The sequence below is a fragment of the Trematomus bernacchii genome, unplaced genomic scaffold, assembly GCF_902827165.1.
Source record: "Trematomus bernacchii unplaced genomic scaffold, fTreBer1.1, whole genome shotgun sequence".
Classification (NCBI taxonomy): domain Eukaryota; kingdom Metazoa; phylum Chordata; class Actinopteri; order Perciformes; family Nototheniidae; genus Trematomus; species Trematomus bernacchii.
The window spans coordinates 2,302,735-2,330,063 of record NW_022988066.1 but is presented as its reverse complement, the minus strand read 5'-3'; the positions used below and the strand labels follow the sequence as shown (position 1 = coordinate 2,330,063).

The window sequence follows — 27,329 nt, the reverse complement described above, 5'->3', positions numbered from 1 at the left end:
GTCCAAAAATCAGCTCCTAAGTTCTAACCCTATCGTCTATTCCTTGACCTCTGAGTGAAACGTCATGGGGTTAAGGGATAGTGGATAGGAGAGTTCAAAAGGATTTAGGAGAAGAGACTGCGGTACTTTAGAGAATCCGACTGCACTTTCACTATCCGACGTGTTTATGATGCGCCAGCGGAGGTCATGAATGTGCGTCTGCTGCTGTGGGGAAACTATGGAAACTACAGTTTTCTATACAGCGGACTACAACATGGATGTTTAATAAGAACGAGGGACTACTGTAAACTCATCTAGAGACTCTGCACCATGCTCTGATGCCGTTGCTTTATGCTTTATGAACGGGGACAACAGAGAAACATATTCTTCATGACCAAAGTTGGAATTGAAATAAAAAAGGAAAGTGAAACTTATGCTCGTCACCCTCTCCCTCCGGTCCACATTAATACAAATGATCCCAATACGTATGATTGTATGAAAAGATCTTATAATAAATACAAATGTATTTATTATAAACGTTAGTCCTTAAAATCTATCACTGTGTACATCACCATTCAAACATCTTTTAAAAGTTGAACAACCCCCACACAGCTCAGTAAAGACTGTGAAATGTTGACTTTATTTGATCATTTCAGTAAAAACTAACGTTCATATTTCTCTTTTTGATTATAATACTGATGAACGTTCAAAACAAAGCACTTTGGCAACTTACCACATACGTTTTAAAATGCTTAATAAGCACCGTAACTTTAAAAGTAACAGCAGAAGAAGGATCGTTGATCAAAATCTCCCTCAAGGGACAGGAGAAGTGTTTTCATAGTTTCATGTCTTTATTTGACTGGCAGCTATGCAATTGAGTAATTATGTGCTGGAATGTGAAGCGTTTTATGAGGCCCAGGGCGTAAAGAATTTTAATGGAGGATTCCGTCATGTTGCTTTTTAAACATTAATAATTATAATCAAGAGTGATGTGTGAAAATACATGTGGAAACATTATCAAACATCCTACATAATCCTAGTTTGAAATAAAATAAATTGCGCACAAATCCAAGGCTTGTACGCAGAGCTACACTTTTTTTTTTAACATTTATATTTTATTAAACATTTTCAAAAGACAAAAACACACGGACAAGGACATGGCTCACATACATTACAAGTAGGACAGGACATAACATGAAGGGTGGGGGGTAGGGGGATTACAGTGTCAGTTACATTTGATGTATGCATATGGCGTTGTATTTATACATGATTTGCTTCATAATATAGGTATACTTCATTGTTTAATAGGTAAATAAATAGATAGATAGTCAATTAAATAAATACATATATATATATATATATACACACATGTACATACACACACACATCTCTTCCTTTTATGATGAATTCACCTATTCATCCATTTCCCATTTAATTTCACTTCTTTCATTATTATTACCGTTATTTTTCTGTTTCTTCATAGCTTATTTCTCTTTATTTATATTTATTTATTAATATTATTAATTAATATTATTATATTTATTGTTGGCAGCCGAGATGGTTTGAGTCCAGAGGCCTGTACTACGAAGCCGGATTTTCGCTTAGCCGGCTAACTTCAGGGAAAACTCTGGCTTTCCGGTCCTACGACGCTGGTTCTCTTTTTAGCGGGCTAGATCTCCATGGTAACTTATGCTGAGCGGCTAACCTCCTCCGGAGCAGTTTAGGTTGCAGGCTAAGAGATCAACTCAGTGAAAGCACCGCCTGCTGACCAATCAGAGCTCCGTGTGCGGAGTTTAAAGCTATCAAGTCATATTACAGGATAGAGGAAATACAGAAAAACTGCCATTGCAGGAAAGACTGCCGGCCAAAATCAACTGACTGTGTAAACGTGAAAATTAATAGAATATCCCCTCCCATCTTCAGAGCAATCTGACTATTATAACATTAGCGTTAAGAAAGCTTACTTAAATATCTGCCACACCATAAGTAACCGGATCAAAGTAACATTAAGTACAGTCCGCGGCACTGTGAGTGCAGACGTCGATGTGTCCCATTATCATTCATATCATATCACATCATAATGTATCATATATTTCCTTATTTGAGTCAGCTTCTTGAGCCGTATCTGGCCATGCAACACTCACAGTGTCACATACTGTATGCAGAAGTATTATTTTAAGCAACACATTAAGTTTGACGAAACACTAGAGTCAAATGTAATTAAAGTCAGATCCACTCGTGTCTTGGACGGGGCAGTGATATCATAAACCTGTTAATGTACGCATTCAAACGCTTTTTCTTTTACCAGCTGTATTCACCTTGCAGGTGCAGCTATGTGGCTTTTATCCTGGATAAAGTGTTTAAGTCATGGATGTTTAAAGTTTAACTTCTTCATATTTGACTAATATTAAAGTTCACTTTTCATTCAGGAAGTATGACGCTGCGCTGTCAGTGCGCTTGTCCATGTTTGAGATTGGTCGAATGCTCCAAATACCACCCCTCTCATGTGAACGTGCACCTAACTAGATAGGACACGGCTAGCTTGAGCGATCCACTTGATAACCAGGGTCGTAGTACAGCTTAGCGAGAGCGCGTATGTTTTGGATTGGGCCAACCGGCTAACTCAAACATATCCAGGTTAGGTTGAACCAGCTTCGTAGTACAGGCCTCAGGAAAGCCCTTATCTTATCCCAAAGCCTGTTGTCTGGCTTAACCAAATATAACAGGGAGAAAGCAGCTTCTTCCATACTTAAGATGTTTAGGAAGTCCTCCAGCCATCTATTGAAATTGAAGCAGTTTGACTTTCTGACTTTCCAGTTCATAAGAACGAGGCGTTTAGTTGAAAGGCATGCTAGGGCTATAAGTTTACTTGCAAATGTTGATGTTATGCCATTGAGCGGGGATCCCAGCAAGCATGTAGCTGGAGTTAAGAGTATCTCTATGTTCAGAATCTCAGCGAGAGTATCTCCAACTACGTCCAATAGAGATTTTACAGCCGGACAGGACCAAAGACAATGTAAAAGGGTACCCACTTCCGCATAACCATGCCAGCATAGGCCCGAGAGTGTTTGATCCATCTTTTTGAGTCTACAGGGTGTGATGTATGCTCTGTGAAGGATTTTTAACTGTATTACTCTAAACCGGACACACTTGGAGATTGATGTTGAGTTCGACCAGATTCTGTCCCACTCAACTGGGGTAAGGGTTATGCCTAAGTCCTGCTCCCATCTTTTCTGTGACTGCAGATTAGTATTGGCAGTTGAGGTGAGGAGAAGTTTATATATACCTGAAATCATTCCTTTCTTGTTTGCAAGTCTTTTTAGGTTCATATCAAGGTGTTCATGACAACCTATCTTTATACCTTTTGATGTTAAGTTTTTAATATTTGATTGTAATTGCATATAGGAGAGCAGAGCTACACTTTAATGTGAACTGTTACAACTAAACTGGCAGCTCTTTAGAAATACATTGCCCTTTAAAGTTCATGGAGGGTTTAATTCTTTCTGATGGCATTGCTAATAAGGTTTTTTCTGTATCACAGATCCTGATGCCTCTGTGTGGCCTTGGCCCAGACGGTGCCCGGATGTGGAAGTGCCTTGACGGGCTGGAGTTGAGCTCAGAGGGGCCGGCCCTGACCACACACATCTCTCAACACGATATGAAACAGAACTGTAAGCAGATTTTCTTTTTCTTTATGGATATTTTACAAATCACTCCCCTTTTAAACTGTATTCTTGTTTATTAATAACAACTTTTTTGTACTGTTATATAGTATTTTATACCTGTTTTTCATCTATTCTCTTATTTTTTTATAACTATAATGATCATATAGAGGTGTGCCTTTACCTCACTGAGGTTATCAGAGCCTCTCAGTCTTTCAGGAGAGAGCTCTCTAAAGCTCCCCCCCCCCGCCCCCCTTAAAAAGGAGTGGCATTTGTAAAAAAAAACGTACCCTTCTGTCTTTCACATCCCTCCTCTCTTTTTTCTCTTGCAGGTGGTTGACATGTGTGCTGTGATGTTCATCGGTTGCTCTCTCGATATCAATGCTTCTCTCTAGACTCTTCCCAGATCACGGCAGTGTTGTGTAGGATCAGAGAGAGAGTAATAAAGGTGTGTAGCAGCAGGGAAACACACACTGCTTTTTTACGTCATTAAAACCAAATTCAAGTTTCTGTCTGTCCCTGTCTCAGCACCTGGAAACAGAACTGTTGGCTCTTCAATCTCAGGGTTGATTCTAGAGGCGATCCTGCAGATTACACTGCATGTGTTTACACGTGGAGTAGGTGAGCACTAGCAGGTACATGTTTTTATATCTTCAGATGTGTATGATAATCTTTTGGTCTCCTTTTTCTTTTGACTTTAGGATCTTTCTCGTGACTATGCCATGGTGAACTCAGAGCATGCCTTTTACATCCACCCTGACATCGTCTTCCACTCCATCCTGAGAGAAAACCTGACCGCTTACATCCAATCAATGATGAGGAACTTTTTATATACTGGATAAAAACAGTTGAGATGTCGATGACAGGATTAAAACTGAATATCCACCCCCCTTTGAAACTGTAACTATTGCCATCTTTGATTGCAACACTTTGTCCCCCCTACAGTGATGAGGTGCTCCCTGCCACAGCAGCTCATGCCTCTCCCTGTCAGCTCCAGCTCTAGTTTATCTGAAACAGCACACAACAAGCTGCTGCCTCCTGCTGACTGTATGCAGAACTTCTGCCACACCTCTGAAGGGTCCACCTCCGGATCTGAAACACTCACACCAAGCATTAACTCAGAAAATGCTGTAAATCACACGTCTTCACTGCTGGATGCCGGAGAATATATCTGTCTCACTGACTGAACCATGACAAATATACAACTTTAATGGAAAGGAAACAAATCAACAGCTTTGTAGTGATATTTAAACCCACATTAAATCTACAGTACAATCTACAATCTGCTTTATTCATTTAGCATGCGCTTTCCCTTCATTTTGTAGTTATATGTGTCAAGAGAGTCACTGAATCTCTGCCTTACTGCGTTTGGCACACTTGACAGCAAGCTTCCAAAGAAGAAGTGAAAATTGTCAGAGGAAGTGAAAGAAAATACAATTGCAAAGCAAAGAGATTCAAGACAACAGTACTTTTCATGAAACTTGTTGAAGAATTGTTGGGTCCACAAAAGACAAGGACTTATAAGGCCAATGTCCCTCGAGCCAAGTTTCAGAATGTGACATTAAAAAAAAAGTGTCTTAAGACTCAATACTTAATATTGTCCACAATCATGATTCATCACAATTATGCAATGGGAAATATTTCCTAACTTGAAAGTGTATTATTACAAACAGGAGATCATTAATCTAATAATTAAAATAAAGGGATTTTGGTAGCACTACAATTTATAATAATGAGGTAGGCCTAATTGAATTTAAATAAGAAAAAGATCACCAAAAATATCCAAAGAATAACTGACATGAGACTTTTAATGTGTGAATTGATTTTGTTAGCACTTGATTGTATGTCAGGGAAGTTATTTCAAATGTTTGTAGTAGGTAAAGTTGACTTTGACTTTGATTTCGGATTTGTACTTTGTAGACAGTCCCTCGGCACTCACACAGAGAACAATGTAAGATGTCCTGCACGAAGTCCCGGTTGAGTTTATTTTATTGAAAATTGGTTTGTAGTTTGTTGCTTACCTAACCAAGTTTGTCAGGCCTGCAGTACAGTATTCACATGGACACGCCCATGCTGCTTCCTATCTATTTCCAACAGCTGGATTTATTCTTAAAGGGGAGGACGTCCTATCACAGAGGGAAGCCTCTTTTTGGCCCACAGGGGGATATTTGTGTAAAGTACAACTCAAAAACCTGCCAGGATCTCACTGATTTGCTACACACGGCTCAGAAATGTGGGCCTACGAGTTTATTTTGAGAACACCGAGTTCCCCTTGAACGAGTCCAGACCTGCCCTTTAATTCAGCCAGCTCCTCCGCCATGTATCCAGTGTCGGCGCAACACAACAGCGGCAGCCTCAGCTTCCACATCCTCGGTGCCCTTCTCTGTCCGCTGCGCCTCTCGCGAGTGTATGTCCCCTGCCATGCCCCGGGTCACCTCACTGCTGCCCGCCCTGCTGTGCGTTCTCCTGCCTGGCCCGATCCGGGGGTATTTCCCCGAGGAGCGCTGGAGCCCCGAGTCTCCGCTCCTCGCCCCCCGGGTCGTCGTCGCGCTGGTCTGCCGCAACTCGGCGCACTCACTGCCGCTGTTCCTCGGAGCTCTGGAGCGCCTCAACTACCCGAAGGACCGCATTGCGCTGTGGTGAGTGTCATCGCTGTAAACACTGACAAATAAGTCTCATTGACACAATATGAGACTATATTATGGAAAACTTATATAAAGTATTTGAAAAAGTGTCAATAAAGTGTGTCTCATTAACGGAGCACCAGATACACGTCAAGCCCACGAAGGAGACACATAGAGGGAAACTTTTGACCAGGTGGGGACGCTGTGTTATTATCAATAAGTGAGGAAAAGCAAAAGTGCTTTAGCTCCACACTTACAGTATAATACACAATTAATTGGCGGTGAAATTAGTGAAAGTGCAGCATGAATACAGGCTGCTGTATTGTAGTGACTTGACCCAGGCAGAGGATCTCGGAGGGCTTCTTGTGCCAGCAGACTCTCGCCTGTAAAAAGTTCCATTCAGTCACAGACCGTCTCTCTCGTTGCCCCTCCGTTTCCCCCCTCTACCCCACCCTCGCATTTTCCTTCCACTCCCTCTTCTTCTTCCACATCTGCGTTTTACAGACTCGACTGGGACAAAACCAGTATTATTGTTAAAATTACTCCGAAATTGGCACCTGAGCTGTCATAATCCAGAACAATCCACCTACAACAATCTGTGAATCTGCCTATTAAAAAGCCTCAGCAAATGTTACCTTCCTCATTCTCTTTCTGTCCCCCAGCCCCCATCCTAGATTATTCCTGGCTCGACTGCTCACTTCCTCTTGTCATTTTGATCTTGTGCCAGTAGATCAGTTCTTAAAGATTAACATAATCTTTTCATCAGCATTAAGTCCTGACAGGTTAGATAATATTTATTTGGCCTCAAGGTAAACACGGGCAAAGGCCTCAAGCAGAGTTGTGTTTAATGTGACTATGGATGGATTAAAATGAAATACAATCATGAATTGAATGTTTGATCCAACAGAATCTCTCCTCTGAGATTGAATGCTGAAATGAACTTTTCAGCGGGAGCTAGAATGTGGGATCAAGTGTCTGTTTAAACAAAACTGGATGTTGAGCGCTTTCCCTTGTATCACAGCCAGAAAATTCAGCCTGTGTGCCTGAGTCTAGCTCTGCCCATGTGGCAGCTGGAGCCCAGTTTTCTGCATGGTTGCTTTAATCTACAACATATCTCTTCCCTCAGTGGAAGAACAGGAAGCATCTAAAATGCAGCATGAAAGACATAAACTGTGCTGCGAGCCGGCCACCTGTCGATACCTGCAGTTATCAGCCTGACAGGTGAAGATGGAGTGCTTGGCAAGCGGCAAAAGAGAGACACACACGTGCAGACAGAGTGTGTGTGTTCTGCAGGGAGATGCATGATGGATATTCTCTATGAATCTGCCATTTTCCATCCCTCTGCCTCTTTCTCTGTTATCGTTTTATGGCAGGCATGCAACCACACATATCCTCTCCATAAACCTTTTTTTATTAACTACCTCTGCTCATTCAAAACTTCACAGCAGTCTGAGATGGAAAGGTAGCGAGAGAGGAGGAAGAGGAAGATGGATTGTTGAGTTGGTCCCATGTAGGTGCTGGACTCCACAAACAGATGGGAAACTAACAGTCGCAGCACGCCCAACGTCACTCAGTACATGACTGGGAGTAAATCAATTTCTCTCATATGTACACATTCTTTCCCCCATTCCTGCTTTCTCTGTGCCTCGGCCCACAAACTTTGATTTGTTATGATAACAGAGACAGCCGACGAATGGCGCTGTACCGCTCCACAGCCCCTATTGTCTGTCTGCGATCTCCTTTGTCCCGCTTGACGTTGGTGATGTGCATCTCTGCTGTAATGATGACTAGACAAAAGTAGAGATGGATAGTAAATCAATATGTTATCATTGCAATATCTTCCAGAATGTAGAGATATATCTTAAATGTACTTTTTCCATATTGCTTTAAGGTGCATTCATTTATATTATTATGTGAATGGTTTTATAAAAGGGGCGACTTTGGCTTTGGGGTTAATGGTTTTCTACCAATCAGAAGGTCATTGATTTGATCCCCAGAACCTGCAGTCAAAGTGTCCTGGAGAAACTTAAAGGGGCCATATTATGCTTTTTTTAGGTTTTCCTTTTCCTGTAATCTGTTATAGGTTTGTGTGCATGTAAATGTACCTGTTTCTGATTCTGATTCTGATAAATGGTTAGACTGATTTCCATTTCACGTGCTGCCCCCAAATAGCCCAAAACATGATTTCCTTGCAGCTTTATTGTCTACAGAGTTCATACACATCACTAGAATATGTCCTTTATTATGATACATATCCTTGGACCAGAACTTCACTAGCAATCTAAGTGGAATAGCAATCCAGAGTAACGATTGGCCAGTACCTATTTTATACCAGTGAGCCAACCTAATTTAAATCTGCATACCTTAGCCCAATACGTCGACCGGTCGATCGCAAAGGTAGTGTGGGTAGATCGCTTGGCATTGAAAAAAATAAGAAAAAAGAAAATAATAATAATAATTTGTTTAAGTTAGCCTATCATCCATCCTTACTATTGTATTTTCCACTTAATTGACGTACAGCTAAGCCAGTCTGAGATCTCATCTTTTCTAACACGCAGTTCACCACGCATGGGCTGCAAATCACCGACGAGCTGATTACCTAGTTAGCCTTCCAATGTATATAAAAAATATCCCAAAAATGTACTGAGTTGTATTGTGCCATACGGGTTCATGTATTGTGCCATACGGGTTCATGTTTCATGGGTTCAGTTATGAGGGGGCCTCACCTCATCATCTGAAGCGCAAATGCGGCGCACTATTATGCGCTTATGCGGCGCAATTAGTGTAAGCGTGCCACAGCTTATCCACCCCCCCCCCCGGCTTGCGACACAGATTGGGCAGCGGCGGCCCTGTAGGTAGATCATTTGGACTTGGTCATTTTAAAAGTAGCTCCCAAGCTGATAAAGTGTGGGCACGCCTGCCTTAGTGCATGCAACTGATTATGATCTTTTGTCTGTATGTAAGGTAACATTAGCATAACGGCACATCATTCACGCTGTTAGAAGAAGCATTATTTATGTGGAGGCGTTAGCTGACTGCAAGAAATGTAAGAAGCAAACAAGAAAAACAAAGGACCTCCTGCTGTGCAAATGCTATTGAGTGACAGAATAATAACTGCTGGCAAATATTTATGAACAAGCCATTATTGTGCACAGGGATGGCTGTGGTGCATTGCAACCGAATAAAGGTGGAATCACTGAATTTTTAACGACAGTGTCCAAGAAACAGTTTTCAGGAGCAGGCGCGGCGTAATATTGTCGGGACCAATTATGTTACAGTGATTCAGATCTGTGCATCCCTAAAACCCCTGATATAAGCCCCTCGAGGGAGATTTGTGATATTGGACAAGGTAAATAACATTTATTTGACTGTATTATTGTTGGAGTATAACATTCAACACAGTCACTGAATAATTTATCCATAGATTTACCCCTTAGCTCAAGTAACACTGGATCAATTTAAAGAGTAACCTACATGGGGTGGTACAGGTACTGCAAGGTACTCTCAAATTTAAAGGAGTTCTTATAAGCATGGAAAAAACGTTTAAATCACAAAACCCCCAGAAAACGTAGGTTCATTAAGCAAAGATATAATAGAATACAGAAATGTGTGGACAGATCTGTGTAACAGTACAACATTGTTAAAAAATATAAATTAAAAGAGGGAAGTTTGGCTTAAAATACAGAGGAAAACATGCGATTTTGCTCTTTCTTTAATAAATGTATTAAAATGTTTTCCCTTCTTTCCCTCTCGCTCTCTCTTCCCACTCACCCCCCTCCCCCCCACTCCCCCGGGCAGGGTGGCGACTGATCACAACACAGATAACACCACAGCCATCCTCAGAGACTGGCTTGTGAAGGTGCAGAATGACTATCACTATGTGGAGTGGAGACCTGATGATGAAACCAGGTAGTGTGTGTGTGTGTGTGTGTGTGTGTGTGTGTGTGTGTGTGTGTGTGTGTGTGTGTGTGTGTGTGTGTGTGTGTGTGTGTGTGTGTGTGTGTGTGTGTGTGTGTGTGTGTGTGTGTGTGTGTGTGTGTGTGTGTGTGTGTGTGTGTGTGTGTGTGTGTGTGTGTGTGTGTGTGTGTGTGTGTGTGTGTGTGTGTGTGTGTGTGTGTGTGTGTGTCGTACTTTACTAAATGGGAGTGTCTGTGCATGTCTCCCAGTGCCTTTGAAGACGAGGTGGGGTCTAAGCACTGGAATAATCTGCGTTACGAACACGTAATGAAGCTCCGTCAGGCCGCGCTGGAGACCGCCCGTGAGATCTGGGCCGACTACCTGCTGGTATGTTATCATCCACGCAGCAGCTTCAAAAGCCTCCTCTTATTATGCAGCTACTGTCGGGGATGTCTCTGATGGGTGGTAAATTAAGCTGATTCATGGGACTTAAATCCATTGTCGAGTACACCTGATTACAGCTGTTAAAAGGGTTTACATTTGAAAATGAGCAAAGCTTGATCTTCCTCATATTAAAAGAATGGGAACTGCATTAAACAGACAAAACTACAACCAATTAATAATGTTGTGTCTTAGACATAAAGACATTTAAACAAATACTCACAAATGTAGATTTATTTAATGTTGGATTTGAGTTAGTCTAAAAATCTTTTGACGCTCTTTGTCACCATAAAGTGTTTCTTTGTGTTTTAAATTAGCCATTTTGTTACATCAGATTTCATTACTGATCTGGGTTGATCAAAGTAATTGAGAAGATGTAATGATGCTAGAGTTTACATATTTGTTTGTCGTCAGTTTTATATATGAGCGTTAACTGTAAATGTAGGAAGAAGCCTTAGCAATGTTGCTATGGTTACATGCATTTTTCTATGTGGGTTGATTTAGAGATTTGTCTTGTTTTTCCCTCCAGCTTTAATATTTCTCAAAAAGATCTTAATATGTATGTGCACTGTGGAAACATTAAGTGAAAAGATAACAAGTACATTTTCCAATATCAGTTTAAGAGTGATCTCAGTTATAATTGGCTTTATTTAAACATATCATGGCTGAAGAAAATGTAGACTCAGAGCAGTTTATTTACTGCAGCTGCTCTTGGTGAGACACATCCCGGTAGACAAACACAAAGGTTAAATTATGAGTTTTGGCATTTTGAAATTACATTTTTCTCAAGACATGGTAAAACAAGTGCAGTCTGTCGGTTAGCATTGTTTAAGGTTCAGGGCTGTGAGTTATAATGAGTTGTTAGGAGGGATGCTGAGGCTCAATCAATCTTTTAGTGACAGCAGGCGACACTTTGTCTGTGCTCGCATGATTATGTTTGTGTGGGATTCTCGTCAATATTGTGCCCTTCTCTCTTGTCTGCAGGTGGCTGACTGTGACAACCTGCTCACCAACACGGACATGTTATGGAAGCTGATGAGTGAGAACAAGACCATTGTAGCGCCCATGCTGGAGTCCAGAGCTGCGTACTCCAACTTCTGGTGCGGCATGACTTCACAGGTACTGCAGATGATTAGCTGTTATGCTGTTTAACCACCTATAGAGCTGGTATAGGTATTCCTCACAGTTCCTTCACATCAACTTCCTGTTTTTTGCAATACCACCTCCATGTGCAATTTACACTTTTGTACTGATAGGATTGCTATTATTGGATGCTCAGTAACTTTGTATGTTCATGTACATCATAATGTTGCTTCTTATTTCCATTTTTCTTTACCATGTATGTGAACTTATTTCATTCTAATGTTCACATTTGTATTTTGTGCCTCTACTGTGACATGTTTCCACGCTTTAATGTTCAAAAAGCTCTTTATTTTTCTCAAACTGCCTGTGCTGCAGCACCTCTTTTCACCCTCTGTCTGAAACCAGAGCCCAGTCTGCTCTGATTGGTTGGTTGGCCGGTTCTGTTGTGATTGGTCAACTGCTTAGAGATGTCCCGTCCCTAAGCCCATCATGTACAACGTGTTGGATCGCTAGCCCGTAGAAGCGCATGTGTTACGTTGTGATGTCACTATGTATCCGAAATAAACAAAGGACAACAAAGGAGGCATTTCAGGCAGGGGGGGGGGGGACTGTGTCGGAGAGAAACTCCCTGTAGAGGGAACTTTGGGATTTGAGACTTTGCAGACCATTTACATGCACACAAACCTATATCACACACTACAGGAAAGGGAAAACCCCAAAAAGCATAATTAATGTGTGATTGCCTTATATTTTGTGAGCCTTTTCATTGTATTTGCTTTTTTTATCTGCACTCCCCCCTTTGCTGTAACATTCCCTTCTGTTGGACAAATAAAGGATTTCTGATTCTTACTAATTGTGTATCTGATCTGGGTGTGGTATTAACACTTAACTATAATAAGAATATTTAAAATCGCAACAATAGAAATCAGAGAAAACCTTTAATTTGTTTAAGTTACCACACCCAACCAGATTCTTTCTAAGTCCTTGTATACAGATATACAAATATGCATGTACTTAGACTAATGTTCTGCATGTTACTGTATTATGGCCTCTTAACTCCAACACACACAAACCAAACCAACAGATTGTAGAGATTAGACATAGAGTGTAGCCTCTTCGAAACGTCTCCATAAAAACCTCTTATTTTTGCTTCCCAGGTGAATGATGCACTCCCAAGTCTGCTATTAACTCTCTGATTGTGAATACAATTCCTTTTCATGCAATCATGCTGAATAATAAAGCGCATCTCCTTCCACCTTCATAAAACATAAATATGATCTAGAGAGAATTTACACTTTATTTCCTTTTTATATGCATGAGGAAATCAAATGTGTGCAAACAAGTCACTTTAAAAACACTCTACATTAGTCAATTTAAAGGCTGAGCAGAGAGATGTTTCTGTTATTAAGTATTTCCCCTCAGATTTCCAAGCAGGAGTTGAATGCTCTGTAAATATATTTTGTAAATTAAAGTAAATCATTTGTCTCACAGGTGAAATTAAACTTTATTGTCCTGAAATAACATAATATTTAGCTAAAGGTTTGTGATATCAGGAGATTATAGGTTTGCGTCACAGACAACCCACGCGGCTCATTATGTTTAATTTGTTCCTACTTCTCAGTCTCTTACTGCGGGCTCCACTCAGATATTGCCGTCTTATAAGATTACTCTGAACTAAAGGCCATTGTGTCTTTTAATTCATGCATGCCTTAGATAAAAGTTACTTTAATAAAAAACATTGTCATATATTTTTATAACATATCATTACAATTATGTGAACATGATTTTTTGACCCATCAAAGGTGCACATCTGATCTATCAGGCATTACACACTGTATGTGCATGTCTTAAATACAGTTGTGTCTGTGATCTGTTGAGACAGGATGCCTTTAAGTACTCATCTTTGCTTCTTGTCAAATCAGAGCTGACACACAGACGTTTTCTTTCCTCCAGCAAAAACATTAACCGACTCTGATTCCTGCAGGGGACTTTTTTCAAAAACACTTAATTGGCCGGTATCCTAAAGGCAATATGCATCAGTCTGTCAGAGACTCTTCCTATAAGTCAGTATTACTCATTCTCTGTCACTTATTATTACATATTTTTGTAATTTAGTAGTAAAGAATTGAGTTTCAGATAAGTCTTAATCCTTTAAAGTGTCTTCTTTGTAGACTTTGGACAGCCAATTATCAGATCTCAGTGAAATATAAGTTCCTCATTATTCCACAGCTTTTTATTTTTTTAGGAAACAAATCAGAGTAACGAAAGTAGTGTTTAACCGTACGGTGTTTGTGTGCACTCTGCAGGGCTACTACAAGCGTACTCCAGCCTACATGCCTATCCGTAAGCAGGAGCATCGTGGCTGTTTCGCCGTGCCGATGGTTCACTCCACCTACCTGCTGGACCTGCAGAAAGAGGCCTCCCGGCAGCTGGCCTTTTATCCCCCACACCCCGAGTACAACTGGGCCCTGGATGATGTCATCGTCTTTGCCTACTCTGCTCGCATGGCAGGTGAGACAAACAGATGTCGATTTTTTTTATCTGCAGGGCTGATGAAAGTGTTTCTAGGCATATTTTGTTGCATATTTGATTAGGATAGTATTGCAATATTTGTTAAATGCAGCATATGTGACCAAAAAAGTAAATGATGTAATTATTGTCGGGCTACAGTACGGTGGCTGAGAGGTGCAATCGACAATTACAATGTGTGAAACACTTTAACAAAGCTTAAGGCCCCGGCTCCACGAGGACAAATACGGCAAAACGCATCGGAGTAACGCAAATGCAACCGCAAAAAACCTTCCGTCCCCACGCAATATACACCGGATTGTGTCAAGCTCCACGAGACGGCTCCGTTTACATCCAAACGCTGGAGAAGCTGCAGTACATATGCCAAACCTGTACGTGGCGCTGTAACTTCCTCCACAAAAGCAGCAACTTCCTCCACAAAAGCAGCGAAGAAGAATGGTTGTCATGGCTGCACTTCTGTGTATTCTCCGCGGTGGGGGCCGACAGAACCGGGCAGAGTTTTTCGCCGGTCAGCGTGTGTTAAAGTTTAAATCTTCCGGACAAAATTATAAAAGTGCCGGTCAAAGGTCTTCATTGTTATTTATTGAGCTTTAAAACAAATGAATAACGACGATATAATGATATATAATCATCAAATACATCTCTTTTTCCTCTCTTCTGACAGCGTCAGTGTCTGTCTCATGCAGCAGCTGATCCTGTAATGAGTGACCCGACAGTAAAAATGAACATATTTATAACTAGTTTAGGTAGTTTGAGAGGTAATTAAAATAGCTAAGGGTGATGATCTGACTTGAAGTGTGTGTTTTGCTCCCGCTGCATCACAGCGGGAGGAGCTGCGTGTCTCCGTCCTGTCAGATTAGACTTCACTCGCGTTTATGTCCATATCGAGATAAAGATAAATAATCTGAATTCAAGGAGGAGCTCCTGTAGATGTTGCACAAAGAACAGTAGCATGGTCAGTAGCGACTGGAGCACGATAGCAACTCCGCGGGGGAGAGGCAGGGAGAGGCGGGGCTATGAAAACGAATGACCGTATAGGCGACTCCACGGCCCCGTTGGACCCCCCAGAGCGCTCCGTTCCCAGATCTATCCACCTTTGGACCCGTTGTCGTTTGCGGGGTCTGTTTCTACGTTTCCCTTACGGCGTCGTGGAGCTTAGAGGGCTATACGCATGAGAAATATGCGGATTCAACCAGTTTCCGTCCTCGTGGAGCTGGGGCCTGAGACAAATTTACATTTTATAAAACTAATTTACATTTTATAAAACTAATTTACATTTTATAAAACAAAATTACATTAGCAAAACACTTTTACCAAAGAAAAAACAATTTAACAAGATGCGAAACACTTTTACAAAGCTAGAGATACATTTACAAGTGCCGAAACACTTTAACAAACTAGAGAATCAAACCGGAAAGGGAATGCCCATCATACCAGAAGTGACGTGCAAGTGATTGACACAAACTTAAGTTTGTTTTGGCGGATAGACCGCCGGTACCTATGGACCTTTATGGTCGTTAAACATGTTTTGTCCGTTCTGTGGAAACCACTTGGGCCAAGTGACATGGTTTTGCTCATCACGATATACTTTCTTGTGTGCAAGAGATACGTTCTCGTGCACACGAGAAAGTTACAGGTTCGCCAAGTAGGAAGTGGAGCTGTGCCTTTTACACACAGCCTACGCTTTGTTTACCTTCATTAGATAGCTAAAGAGCGACTGCAGGCTGCTTCGTTCGGCAAATGTTAAAGTGTTTCGCATCTTGTTAAAAAATTGTTAAATCGTTTTTTCTTTGTTAAAAGTGTTTTGCTAATGTAATTTTGTTTTATAAAATGTAAATTTGTCTCAAGCTTTGTTAAAGTGTTTCACACTTTGTAATTGTCGATTGCACCTCTCAGCCACCGTACTACAGGGATGTTCTGACCTACAATACTCATTATTCTGTACAGATCTTAACATATAAACACACCATGATCATTCAAAAATAATTTACAATGATTCAATGATGCAAAAATCCTCCTTCCCTTTAATATTATGACTGATATCTTAATTGCAGTATCAGTAAAAACCTTTGCAAATTATTTGTTTCCAAATCGTTCAGCCCTTTTTGTAAGCAGGTTTTTCTTTGTTCCCTTCTCAGATGTGCAGATGTATGTCTGCAACAAAGAGGCTTATGGCTATTTCCCAGTGCCGATGCATTCCCATGGCACCCTGCAGGATGAGGAGGAGAGCTTCTTGCATACTCATCTGGAGGTCATGGGTGAGTCGACCAGGTTACGGAGCCTTTAAAAAGACCAGACAGATTTCTTTGTGTTGTACAGTTTCAGCAGAAGGATGCCAGTCTGCTTGTCTCAGACTCTAGGCTGTTGTTGTGCTGCTCTGCAGGTTTTGCATTTATTTAATTGTCCCCAACTGAATCCCTTTTTTTGCTGTAGTCATTATGTAAAAGAAAAACCGGTTTTCTTTATATTGAGTTATAGAGTTACAAACTTCAACCATAGCAGTGCAATAATGTATGCCTCTGCGTACAAACTTAATTAGACAGTGTTTACTTTTGCCACACAACAAATTGCTACTGCTACAATCTGTTTAAGACATTGGCAGTTAGCATAGAAAATAGAAAAAACAAGAGTAAAAAACAAAGGGCCCGAAATAGTGCCATTAAAGATGCATAGATAGAGTATCTGTGGAAATTGTCATACCAGTGTCTCTAAGAATAAATTCCATGTTACCAGAGTAAAGTACTACTGTAATTAAATATCACTTCTTGGTGCAGCGTCTCTCATTGTAGGAAACAATAGGACAGTCTTTCAAACAAATGAATACCAATAATGATAAAAATAGTCCTCTTTATACACACACTCATCTATCCTGTTAAATCAATGGTTTACTTAAATCTCCTGGGGTTCCCTGAGCATCCCTGAACCAGATTTCGAAAAGCCCTGTTTCACCACATTTCTCATTCTCTTTGTAACCTTGTCTCCTTTTCTTCCTTTGAAAGTGAAAAACCCTCCCTTGGAGCCCTCCAGCTTCCTGTCTCTTCCTCCCAAGCAGCCTAACAAGATGGGCTTTGATGAGGTACACACACTCAATCTCACCAACACGTAGAAACACACAAATAACCCTAATCATGTGTGTGAGGCTTCTCCCTTTGTGTGCACCCAGGTGTTCATGATCAATCTGGTGAGGAGATCTGACCGTCGCGAGCGAATGCTAAGAACTCTGCACGAGCAGGAGATCAGCTGTAAGGTTGTTGCCGCTGTGGACGGCAAGTACGTTTCTCATCTCCTTCCTCCCCCACTGCCTGTGTCTTCTTGATTTGTGCCTCTGCAACATGCGGTGTTGATTGATGTAGGAAAGCTGAGCTGAGACAAACAACTAACGTAAAAAGTAGCGGATGCATGCTGCCAATTATATATCAACTGAACGACATCGTTTCAGCTCATCTGAGTAAAATACAACTAATATGTGTGAAGGCTATCCAGTCACGGAGGTAGTGTCATGTTTTACATATTTTATTGTGTTTGCCATCATCTTGATTTAAAATGGTTAGAATGAATATAAAGCAGCACATGCCTTGTGTTATATTATTGCATTGGCTATTCCCATTCCAAACACACATCACATCCCTATCATTTATTGTGTATCTCTAATCTCTTTGTTTATCCTTTCTCTTTCCCTTAGAGTGCTGAACAAGACTGATATAGAGTCCATGAAGATTAAGATGCTGCCGGGTTACAAAGACCCTTATCATGGTCGGCCCCTCACCAAGGGGGAACTCGGTTGTTTTCTCTCTCATTACAACATCTGGAAGGAGGTGAGACAGGCCTCAGGCCTCTGGGTCGACCTGTGCTTGGCAGATAATGCTTACTGCTGAAAAACACAGTAACTCAGTTTGTGTGAGGAGGCAGCGCAGTGAGAGTGGTTTTATTTAGGTTTCAATCATAGACTGTATATATAAATGGACGTAGTGTCCGTGACGTCACCCATAGGATTCTGCAGAGTTGCCGAGAAGCCTAAAGTAGGCGGTGTCGGCCACTAAAGTCTCGACAGTGACGTCAGAATCTAACTCCCGCCTGCTCCAGCCTGATCCAAATAAGGGCAAAGAGGCGGGACCTCCTGCCACCGAGCTGGAAGTTCCAGAGCTAGCTGAGGCTACCAAGCTAAGCTAACATGCTCAGCAGTGCTGTTCTGTGATGCTAGCCGGCTAATGACCTACATTTGTTGCTCCCGGTCTGCACATTTTACGTTGCTTAAGGTAAGTGAACATGAAACTATTCAGCAAAACTTTCAATAATAATCTAAGGTATTGAGTTTTGGGATATTACTTCCATACAAATCTTAAAATGCCTTCAGGTTTCTAAAATATATATTTTGTGGTAAATTCAACAGTGGACCCAGCAAAGATTCAAACATTTGCATGATTTTAGTTATTGATTTTTTGCTGTTACTTTTAATAAATTCAAGTCAAGATTAGTTACATGTGATGGTAGCTAGTGAATGCTCTTACCTGTGTGCCTCCTCCACAACCAGACTGTATTACAACTCTTAAAGGTGGGGTAGGTAATTTTGGAGAAACCAGCTCGAGATCGCTAGAATTAGAAAATACACAACCGGAAAAAATCTGCCACTTCCTTACAGAGCCCCTCCTCCAACACACACGAACGCGCACATGACCAATGAGGGCACGAGATAAGTTTGTGCACAGATGGAAGGCTGACAGGCAGGTAGGCCATCCAGTTATTTTAGCCGGGCCGGCTAAAATGATTGGTCGTGCTTTTTACAGTATTACGGCTTCCACAGATTAATTTCTTTTATGTATTTATTGTCAAAGCATTTAATGTATTCATTGCTATCGGGATGTTAAGAGCATTCCATGGAATATAACAAAAAGTGTTTCTGAAATAAATTGCATACCCCACCTTTAAGTACCAGTTCTATCTACTTTACTTTAAACAATTAAAAAGACAAAATCAACTAAATGTATTGAAATAACAATCTTCATTTTATGTGCCTCTTCTTCTTTTACATTAAACTTTCAGACGTGAGATATTGAAATACAGTAATAGTATTGTTTATTTAAAAAAACTGAGCCACTCCTTACAGTTAACTTCATATTTCTTATTGTCTAAAGCATTTATTATTCTACTCTGCGCCGTGAAAGATGGCCGCATTGTCTTTTGGCTCCTCTCCAACTTTGCCCTTTTTCGTATTTTGTTTGTGTTTATTTACTTTTTGCCGTTTGCTTTTAATTTCGTTCGCAACATGCAAGCCGACCGCACCAACTCTGCTATACAATATAGCAGAGAGGAACTTCTTCACATCAGAAACTTCGTGGACAATAACCCACCGACAGACAATGGAGATCCGCCATGGTTACCTGATGCTGTTCTACCTGAGAGACGCAGGAGGAAGACAAAGCGGGGGTCCCGCGCCGGGCTGCTGGTTAGACTGAGGAAACGAGAAAACCGACCCCCTCTTCCGAGTATTCTTCTGGCTAATGTTCAATCCATTGAAAATAAGCTAGATGAACTCAGAAGTCGGATTGCTTTTCAACGGGACATGAAGAACTGTAACGTGTTAATTCTCACTGAGACTTGGCTCAACCCCGCTATCCCGGACTCCGCCATTGTTCCTATTTTTCGTCAGGACAGGACAGTTAACTCGGGGAAAAGTAAAGGTGGCAGTGTGTGTAATGACTAATAACAACTGGTGCACAGATGTGAGGATTATTTCTTCGGACTGTTCCGCTCATTAAGAGCACCTCATGATCACATGCCAGGCTTTTCACCTGCCGAGAGAATTCACATCTGTTGTGATAACAGCAGTGTATATTCCGCCGCTCGCCGACAACAACACGGCACTCGATCAGCTGTTTGGGATTATCGACAAGACCGAGACTTCACGGCCAGAGGCGGCGTTCGTTGTGGCCGGGGATTTTAACACCGCCAACATCAAGAAGGTCCTGCCGAAGTACTAACATACTGGACCATGTTTATTCCCCTTTTCAACATGGATCTAAGGCTCTCCCTCGCCCTCCCTTCGGCAAATCAGACCACAACTCACTGCTGCTGCTGCCTGCTTACAGGCAGAAACTTAAACGGGACAGACCGGTAACAAGGACAGTACAGCGATGGAGTGTGGTGTCAGATTCAGCTCTGCAGGATTGCTTTGCATCTACGGATTGGAGTGTGTTTGAGGACAATAACATCAACACACACACGGATACGGTCATCTGCTACATTGGGAAATGCATCGATGACGTGGTACCGAAGGTTTCTGTACGAACATTCCCAAATCAAAAGCTCTGGATAAACAGCGAGGTACGTACCAAGCTGAAAGCGCGCACTATCGCGCACAGAGCTGGAGATTTGGAGGAGTTCAGGAATTCTAGGTATGAACTCCGGAGAGCTATCAGCAGTGCAAAGAGACAGTACAAAGACAAGGTGGAATCTGACTTCAAAGGCTGTAACACCCGGAATATGTGGGCGGTACTAAGAATAATGACAGACTACAAAGGAGCGGCGGGGGGTGCTGCGGGAGTGTCTGCGTGCGCATCTCTCCCAGATGACCTGAACAGTTTTTTTGCTCGCTTCGAGAGCACCCAGGCTGGGGGTGCAGAGAAGGATCAGGAGCCCTGCCCTTTTGTTTTAAACCAGGCAGATGTGTGTAAATCCTTTTAAAAGGGTTAACCCACACAAGGCTCCTGGACCTGATGGCATCCCTGGCCGTGTTCTCAGGGTGTGTGCAGTTCAGCTGGCAGAGGTGTTCACAGACATCTTCAACAGGTCCCTGCTGCAGTCTGTAGTCCCTCCAAAAAGACAAAAATCACCAGCCTCAATGACTACCGCCCAGTAGCACTCACCTCCATCATAATGAAGTGCTTTGAGCGGTTAGTCAAATCATTCATCACCTCCTCCCTCCCTGACTCTCTGGACCCCCTGCAGTTTGCCTACAGAGCAAACGGGTCCACAGACAACGCCATAGCCCTCACCATCCACACTGCCCTCTCACACCTGGACCAGAGGAACACATATGTGAGAATGCTGTTCATTGACTACAGTTCAGCCTTCAATACCATTGTGCCCTCCAAGCTGGTCATCAAGCTCAGAGACCTCGGGCTCAACAGCGCCCTCTGTGACTGGATCCTGAACTTCCTGACGGGCAGACCCCAGGCAGTGCGGGTGGGAAACATCACATCCTCCACCCTGATCCTCAACACTGGAGCCCCTCAAGGCTGCGTGCTCAGCCCTCTCCTCTACTCCCTGTTCACTCACGACTGCGTGGCCACACACAGCTCCAACACCATCGTGAAGTTTGCTAACGACGCGACCATCATCGGCCACATCACAGACGGCGACCAGACGGCGTACAGAGAGGAGGTCGAAAACCTGACATCTTGGTGCCAGGATAACAACCTCCATCTCAACGTCAGCAAAACAAAGGAGCTGATTGTGGATTACAGGAAGCAGCAGAGAGAGGGACACGCCCCCATCGCCATCAATGGGACTACGGTGGAGAGTCAACGCCGATAAGGCTGTTGACACAGCCATGGCTCGTGTAGAGTGTGCATGGACCCCCGCAGGGAAGGCTCTCCCCGCCTGTCCGTAGGCATGTGCAATGCACTCGCAGAGCCAGCCTGCCAGGCGTTTCTTGGACAGAGCTTTTCCAGTTACCCCACCCCCGAAGCACACAAACAGCTGTTCAGTGCGTCTAAGGGCAGCCGTGCGCTCCACATAATATGCCAGCACACGCACCGGGCAGAGGAGGTGTAATTTAGCCTCCCTCGCCCCACTATGGGGGGGAAGATTAAAACCCCCCAACTGAATAGCCCCCAGATCTTATAGTGAGGTTAATCTCATATACAGTACGCTGGTCTTCAACACTACTGTAACGTTAGCTGTCTGCATCGTCGAGCATAGCAAATTGAAATCAACAATATCAATGCATACAGTTACCTAACTAGCAAACTAACTAATGTACGAGGATGACCTTATTATACCAACCTCACACAGAAGCCTTTTGTTCTACAGTATAATCTTTCTTAATGTTTTACACTTCTCTAATATGTTTTAACTTGTATGCTACGGATAGCATCGTTAGCACAGATGTAGCTTCCTCTCGCTCGTTAGCTGAATAAAAAGACCAGTAAGAAATAAAGTGCTTGAATTTCACTTACCGAAGAAACTGCATTCAGGGACCGTCTATTTTAACCGCAGAGCCATAAGATAAGTCCGATATTTAAATTAAGAATACTCCACCAGGCACCAACACAACAAACACATCAACGAGTTCAAGTTGTGTTCCCCGGGTCAGCCGAGCAGTTGAGCCCCTGTAGCATCCTGGAGCTTACTGAGCTAACGGAGCTACTAGCAGAGAGACAGAAAGCTAGAAGCAGCACTCACTGCAGAGACCTGTCACTCAAGGTGACCACACCCTAATTTATGCAAAAACGTTAAGACCTAATATAACTAAAAGGGTTGCGTTATAAAACAATTCACTCACCAATCCATAATCATGAAGGTGGAATCTAACTATATCCATCATAATTGTTATTGCATCCAGGGGTAGAAATATGTTTATTTCTGCTGTAAAGTTGGGCATTTTAACATGGGGGTCTATGGAAATTGCTCCTTTCTGCAGTCATCCCCTATCGGCCAATAGATTAACTGCAGTTTGTGGCACTTCCTTATTGGCCTCCCTGATCTGCAACAGAGTTTGCCGCTTGGTTTCAATACCTCTATTGCTTTTTGTGAAACAAGGTTCTTCTAGTAACTTTTTTTTAAAGATCCCTGTCTTAATGTCAACTGTTGAGTGCAACCTCATAGTGGAAACATGTTTTTACCCTAGGAGGAGGAACTGTGTATAAGATGTGGTACAAAGTGGTAAAATCTGCTCACAAAGAATACTTACAATAAAACACACACTAATATTTAAAAGAGACCAAGCTCCAGCACGTCTCTCCTGGCAACGGAAATATCCGCAGAGGTTACCTCTTCTCTAAAACAACCTGTGATGAATACTGGGTATAACTTAAACAAAATAAAATTAGTTTCACAATTTAAAAAGTATAGTAAAAATATCTAACATATAAAAATTGTATTCTAAAAATGTTGCTTAAAACCGAATAAACAGTCATCAATATTGTGACCGCTTCTGGTAGGCAACCACGTTTCACATGCGCTTTGGTTGGAAAAAGTTGGCGTAATGTAACAAAATATATAACATACTGTACGTCTGGAATGTGTTAAACAAAGGACTCCAGTATTTAAAAAAACGATGTGTTTGCATGTATAAAACGTATGTGTTTTTGTGTTTGTGTGTAGATCGTAGATCGTGGTCTGCACACCTCCCTGGTCATCGAGGACGACCTCCGCTTCGAGGTGTTCTTCAAGCGACGCCTCCAGACGCTGCTGCAGGAGCTGGCGACCTATAAGCTGGACTGGGATCTCATGTGAGTGATGCAGAGCACGACGTAGTAAACGGAGAGGATTATCGAGTCGCTTCAGTGAAATCCGTCCATCTGTCATTCATGATATCTCAGACACAACTCGCCTTATCACATGCTGAGAACACTTGTGGGAATTATGCATCGTATGCAATCACACTAATGAGATGCTCTAGAAATTTCACATTCACAGAGCCTGATTTCTGCTGTAGGATAGCAAGCCTGAAGACTGTATTATACAGTATATGTGCTATGATTTATTTATTTGTTTATTCCACACATGGCAGTTATTTTAAAACAAAGCATGTACACTTTACACAGATGCTTGTTATAGCCGATGGTGGAAAGGAGCAGGGAGAAGAAAATCGTATTTAACCTGCCTCTACTTCAAAAATTCAATAACAAAATATATAACATCATAGACTGTTTTAGAGAAGTGGATGCCACCCTATGGTTTCTAGATTACGGTTTTGAAGCTTGGATTCTGGCGTTTTGGCCGTGGCCTTCATATTGTTTGGAACCAAAAGGGTAGAGCTGGAGAGGAGTGAGGCCCGGTGTGGCCAGGTGCCGTTAACAAAGCAAATGCAAATCTTCCAGCAAATGCTAGCGCTAGCTAATCGTGATATTATTTGGGATGCTTATTTTAGCTAGCAAGAAAACTTGCCAAGCGAAAAAATGAACAGCTTTAATGTCCTTTATTACAACGAAACAAATAATCATACAAGACTTGAAACTACCATCCAGATCATCAGAATCAGAAACAGGTTTATTGCCAGGTAGGTTCACACATACGAGGAATTTGACTTGATGTCATGGTGCATACATAAAATATAAAACAAGAAATCTTTAAGGACATAAACTTGTAGTTAACATTTTTACTTAGTAGTTAATAAATAAAGTAAAAAGTACATTATTTTTGTTATAGACCTTTAAACATTGCATTGACAGTCGGTATAGACAGAAACAAACCTTCATCAGTAGTTACAATACATTCAGCCAAAATAAAAAACTAAACTTTGGCACGGTGCTGTTCTTTGCTCATCCTCTGACTGCAGCAAATATGTTTAAATAAATGGATTGAAGTCTGTTTAAAATGCTGATGTAAGTTAGGTGCTTCTGATGTATACCGCCCCTTTTATCTTTAATACTAAATACAGTTACATTGGGCGGAAGCGGATGCAGATTGACCACCAAGAGAAGCCTGTACCAAACATCCACAACCTGGTGGAGGCCGACTACTCCTACTGGACCCTCGGCTACCTGCTGTCCCTACAGGGGGCCCAGAAGCTCCTCCTGGCCGAACCTCTGAACAATCTGCTTCCTGTCGATGAGTTCCTCCCTGTCATGTATGACAAACATCCAGTGTGAGTTAACCCACCATCCCTCTGTCGTCTTTGTCTGGAAAATACTGGATGTACTCTTCCAATATCAGAGTAGCACATGATAACAAAGGCCCAACTGTAGCTGCGTAGATGTCAGGATGTATGATTACCTAGAAGAGCATCAGGACACACTGTTTTATGCATATGATAGCCATGTGACAACGACTAACATGATGATTCAGCCTCTATGGAGATATGACAAGCATGATCATTTCTGACGTGGGCCTTAGTTCATCTAAACTAAACATTGTATACTGCTTTGAACCGGTATCCATGCATCTTGTGACTGTGTAACTCCCTCTCTTGTATATAAGCATGTGAAGGACACTGTTCAGGAACTAGTTGTTCCATACGCTCTGTATGTGATGAGGATTAATAAATACATGTATCCTGTTATTGAAGCTCAAGAATAGTGACTAGTGATATTTTTCGAACAGTCTTCCTCTACCTGTCTCCTCTTTTTGATTCTGTCCTGTAGCGCTCTACTTAATAAAATGTCCCGCTCCTCTCACTCATCAGGTCCGAGTACATGGAGCACTTTGAGAGCCGGGACCTGCGTGCATTTTCCGCAGAGCCGCTTCTGGTGTATCCAACGCATTACACAGGAGAAATGGGTTACATCAGCGACACGGAAACATCGGTGGTCTGGGACAACGAGACAGTCAGAACCGACTGGGACCGAGACAGGTCGAGAAAAACTCAGGAGCAGGGGGAGCTGAGCTTTGAGGCCCAAAACTCTGACGTACTGCAGTCTGAACTGGAAAACTGGAGCGCAAGGGACGAGCTGTGAGGAAGAGGAGGAGAAAAAACTCTGGCAAACAGAGATAAGGATGAGGGAAATAGAACAAAGCTGTGATCACTGGGGAAATGGAGAGAATATAACAGAATGGAGAGGGGAAGGGGGAAAGGCAGAGTAGTCGAGCTCAGGGTGGGTGTGACAAATGCTTTTCCCAATATATTCCTCTCCAATCTTTCTCCTAAGAATTGTGATGTAGTTGAAGAGTTAACTCTCAACGGGAAGCTTTTGTTTTATTTATTGCATCCAACGCATATCCTTTAACCACAACCTGGTCCAATGATAGTTCCATGTTTTAAATATAAAGTCCTACAGAGAAAATAAAAGAATGAATTGGAATAAATGCAGTATTAAACCCGACTCTTGATAGCTCTAAATGACTTCAAGTCACATCAACTGCTGTAAGTAAATGTGAAAGCTTTGGGTTTTAAAAAAAGCGCCTCTAAAATACGAAAAAGTGATTTTTATCTGATTTTATACTAGGCTTTCAAGGCAGAAACTGAATCACTAAAACATTGCCTTTTCTAAACGGTGTAATACTGTAAGTAGTTGAAAAGAAGCAATGTTTATTTGCAAACGATTATCACCAGTTGTATATTTCTACTGGCTGTAAAGTGTCCCCAAAGAGCTGAGAACCACGGCATGTCTTCTTCTTCGTCTTCATCTTGAGACTCCTAACACCCTGCTCTTCTTCAGTTTAGCTCGAGTGTTATTTAAATACGTTTTCTAAGTTTGCTACTTGTATATCTATCAGTGTTTTCCTTTATGTGCTATCAATCCTTTTCACACTTTGACAGTAAGCTTTCATGTTTCATTGTTTTCCCCTCAGTTCATCTTGCAGTTTTAACAAAAACCTTAAGCTTTTGAATCTTTTTGTTTGCAGACGATCAGAAGAACAAATGAATATAGACCTTTAGTAACTTTTCTTGTTTGTTTGCTCGTCTATGGTTTTACACTGTGTCTTTTTTAACAAAAGAGTGAATAAAGACTTTTTTTAATGATTGGTTGTGTTGTTCTCTACTGAATGTAACTATAAGTGAATGAAGTCTATTTGCAGTCCCTCGAGGCTCAGTTTGAAGTACAAAGAAGCTCTGACATTGGACAAATTGTGGGTTTATTTCTAGCCAGTGGCTTAAACATCAAAATACACTGCACTGCTTTTTTTGTCACACAGAATCTTTAATTCCAGCACAGACACAAACATCCCACACGCCAGTGTAGAGGTTTCTCTTCTAATTGGTGCTTGCTGATGTTGGCCTGCCCTGTCCGTTTGGGCTTCAGCAGGCCACCATTACTCCTCCTTCTTCACTGTGGTTATACAAATGATCACTACTGTACCGGCTGCTGTACAATTTCTTGTTATTGCATCACACACAAAATATTTTGTATTTGAATTAAACACATAAAAGGTAAGCACAAGTTAAAAAAAATAGTTTTAGGCTTAAAATAACTATTGTGTTAGAGAAGTCTTTGATGTATGCCCTGGCTCC

At 41.8% G+C, this 27,329-nt stretch overlaps 1 protein-coding gene and 1 long non-coding RNA gene across 3 annotated transcripts; both read left to right on the top strand.

Annotated features, from left to right (window-relative positions):
• The first annotated feature begins 2,657 nt into the window (after window positions 1–2,657).
• On the top strand, window positions 2,658–5,163 carry LOC117474521. 2 transcript variants are annotated; one of them, XR_004555105.1, is made up of 4 exons: window positions 2,658–3,650; window positions 3,974–4,089; window positions 4,170–4,258; window positions 4,343–5,163. It is a non-coding gene; the product is annotated as an uncharacterized LOC117474521 (long non-coding RNA). The 2 variants fall into 2 exon arrangements; XR_004555104.1 differs by having other exon boundaries at window positions 4,170–4,262.
• Window positions 5,164–5,806: 643 nt separating this feature from the next.
• Window positions 5,807–26,842, top strand: LOC117474520 (procollagen galactosyltransferase 1-like). Its single transcript, XM_034120348.1, has 12 exons — window positions 5,807–6,280; window positions 10,064–10,174; window positions 10,432–10,549; window positions 11,588–11,722; window positions 13,993–14,197; window positions 16,354–16,473; window positions 17,215–17,291; window positions 17,379–17,485; window positions 17,898–18,030; window positions 23,540–23,667; window positions 24,819–25,025; window positions 25,563–26,842. The coding sequence occupies exons 1-12, from the start codon at window positions 6,051–6,053 to the stop codon at window positions 25,831–25,833; spliced, it is 1,842 nt and encodes a 613-aa protein (XP_033976239.1). The 5' UTR covers window positions 5,807–6,050; the 3' UTR covers window positions 25,834–26,842.
• Window positions 26,843–27,329: the final 487 nt, after the last annotated feature.

Bases quoted from the DNA above. Each gene is read 5' to 3' on its own strand.
- LOC117474520 (XM_034120348.1), top strand. From the start codon at position 6,051: ATGTCCCCTGCCATGCCCCGGGTCACCTCACTGCTGCCCGCCCTGCTG. The intron at 14,198-16,353 runs GTGAGACAAACA...TTCCCTTCTCAG, and splicing joins CTACTCTGCTCGCATGGCAG to ATGTGCAGATGTATGTCTGC. The intron at 25,026-25,562 runs GTGAGTTAACCC...CTCACTCATCAG, and splicing joins ATGTATGACAAACATCCAGT to GTCCGAGTACATGGAGCACT.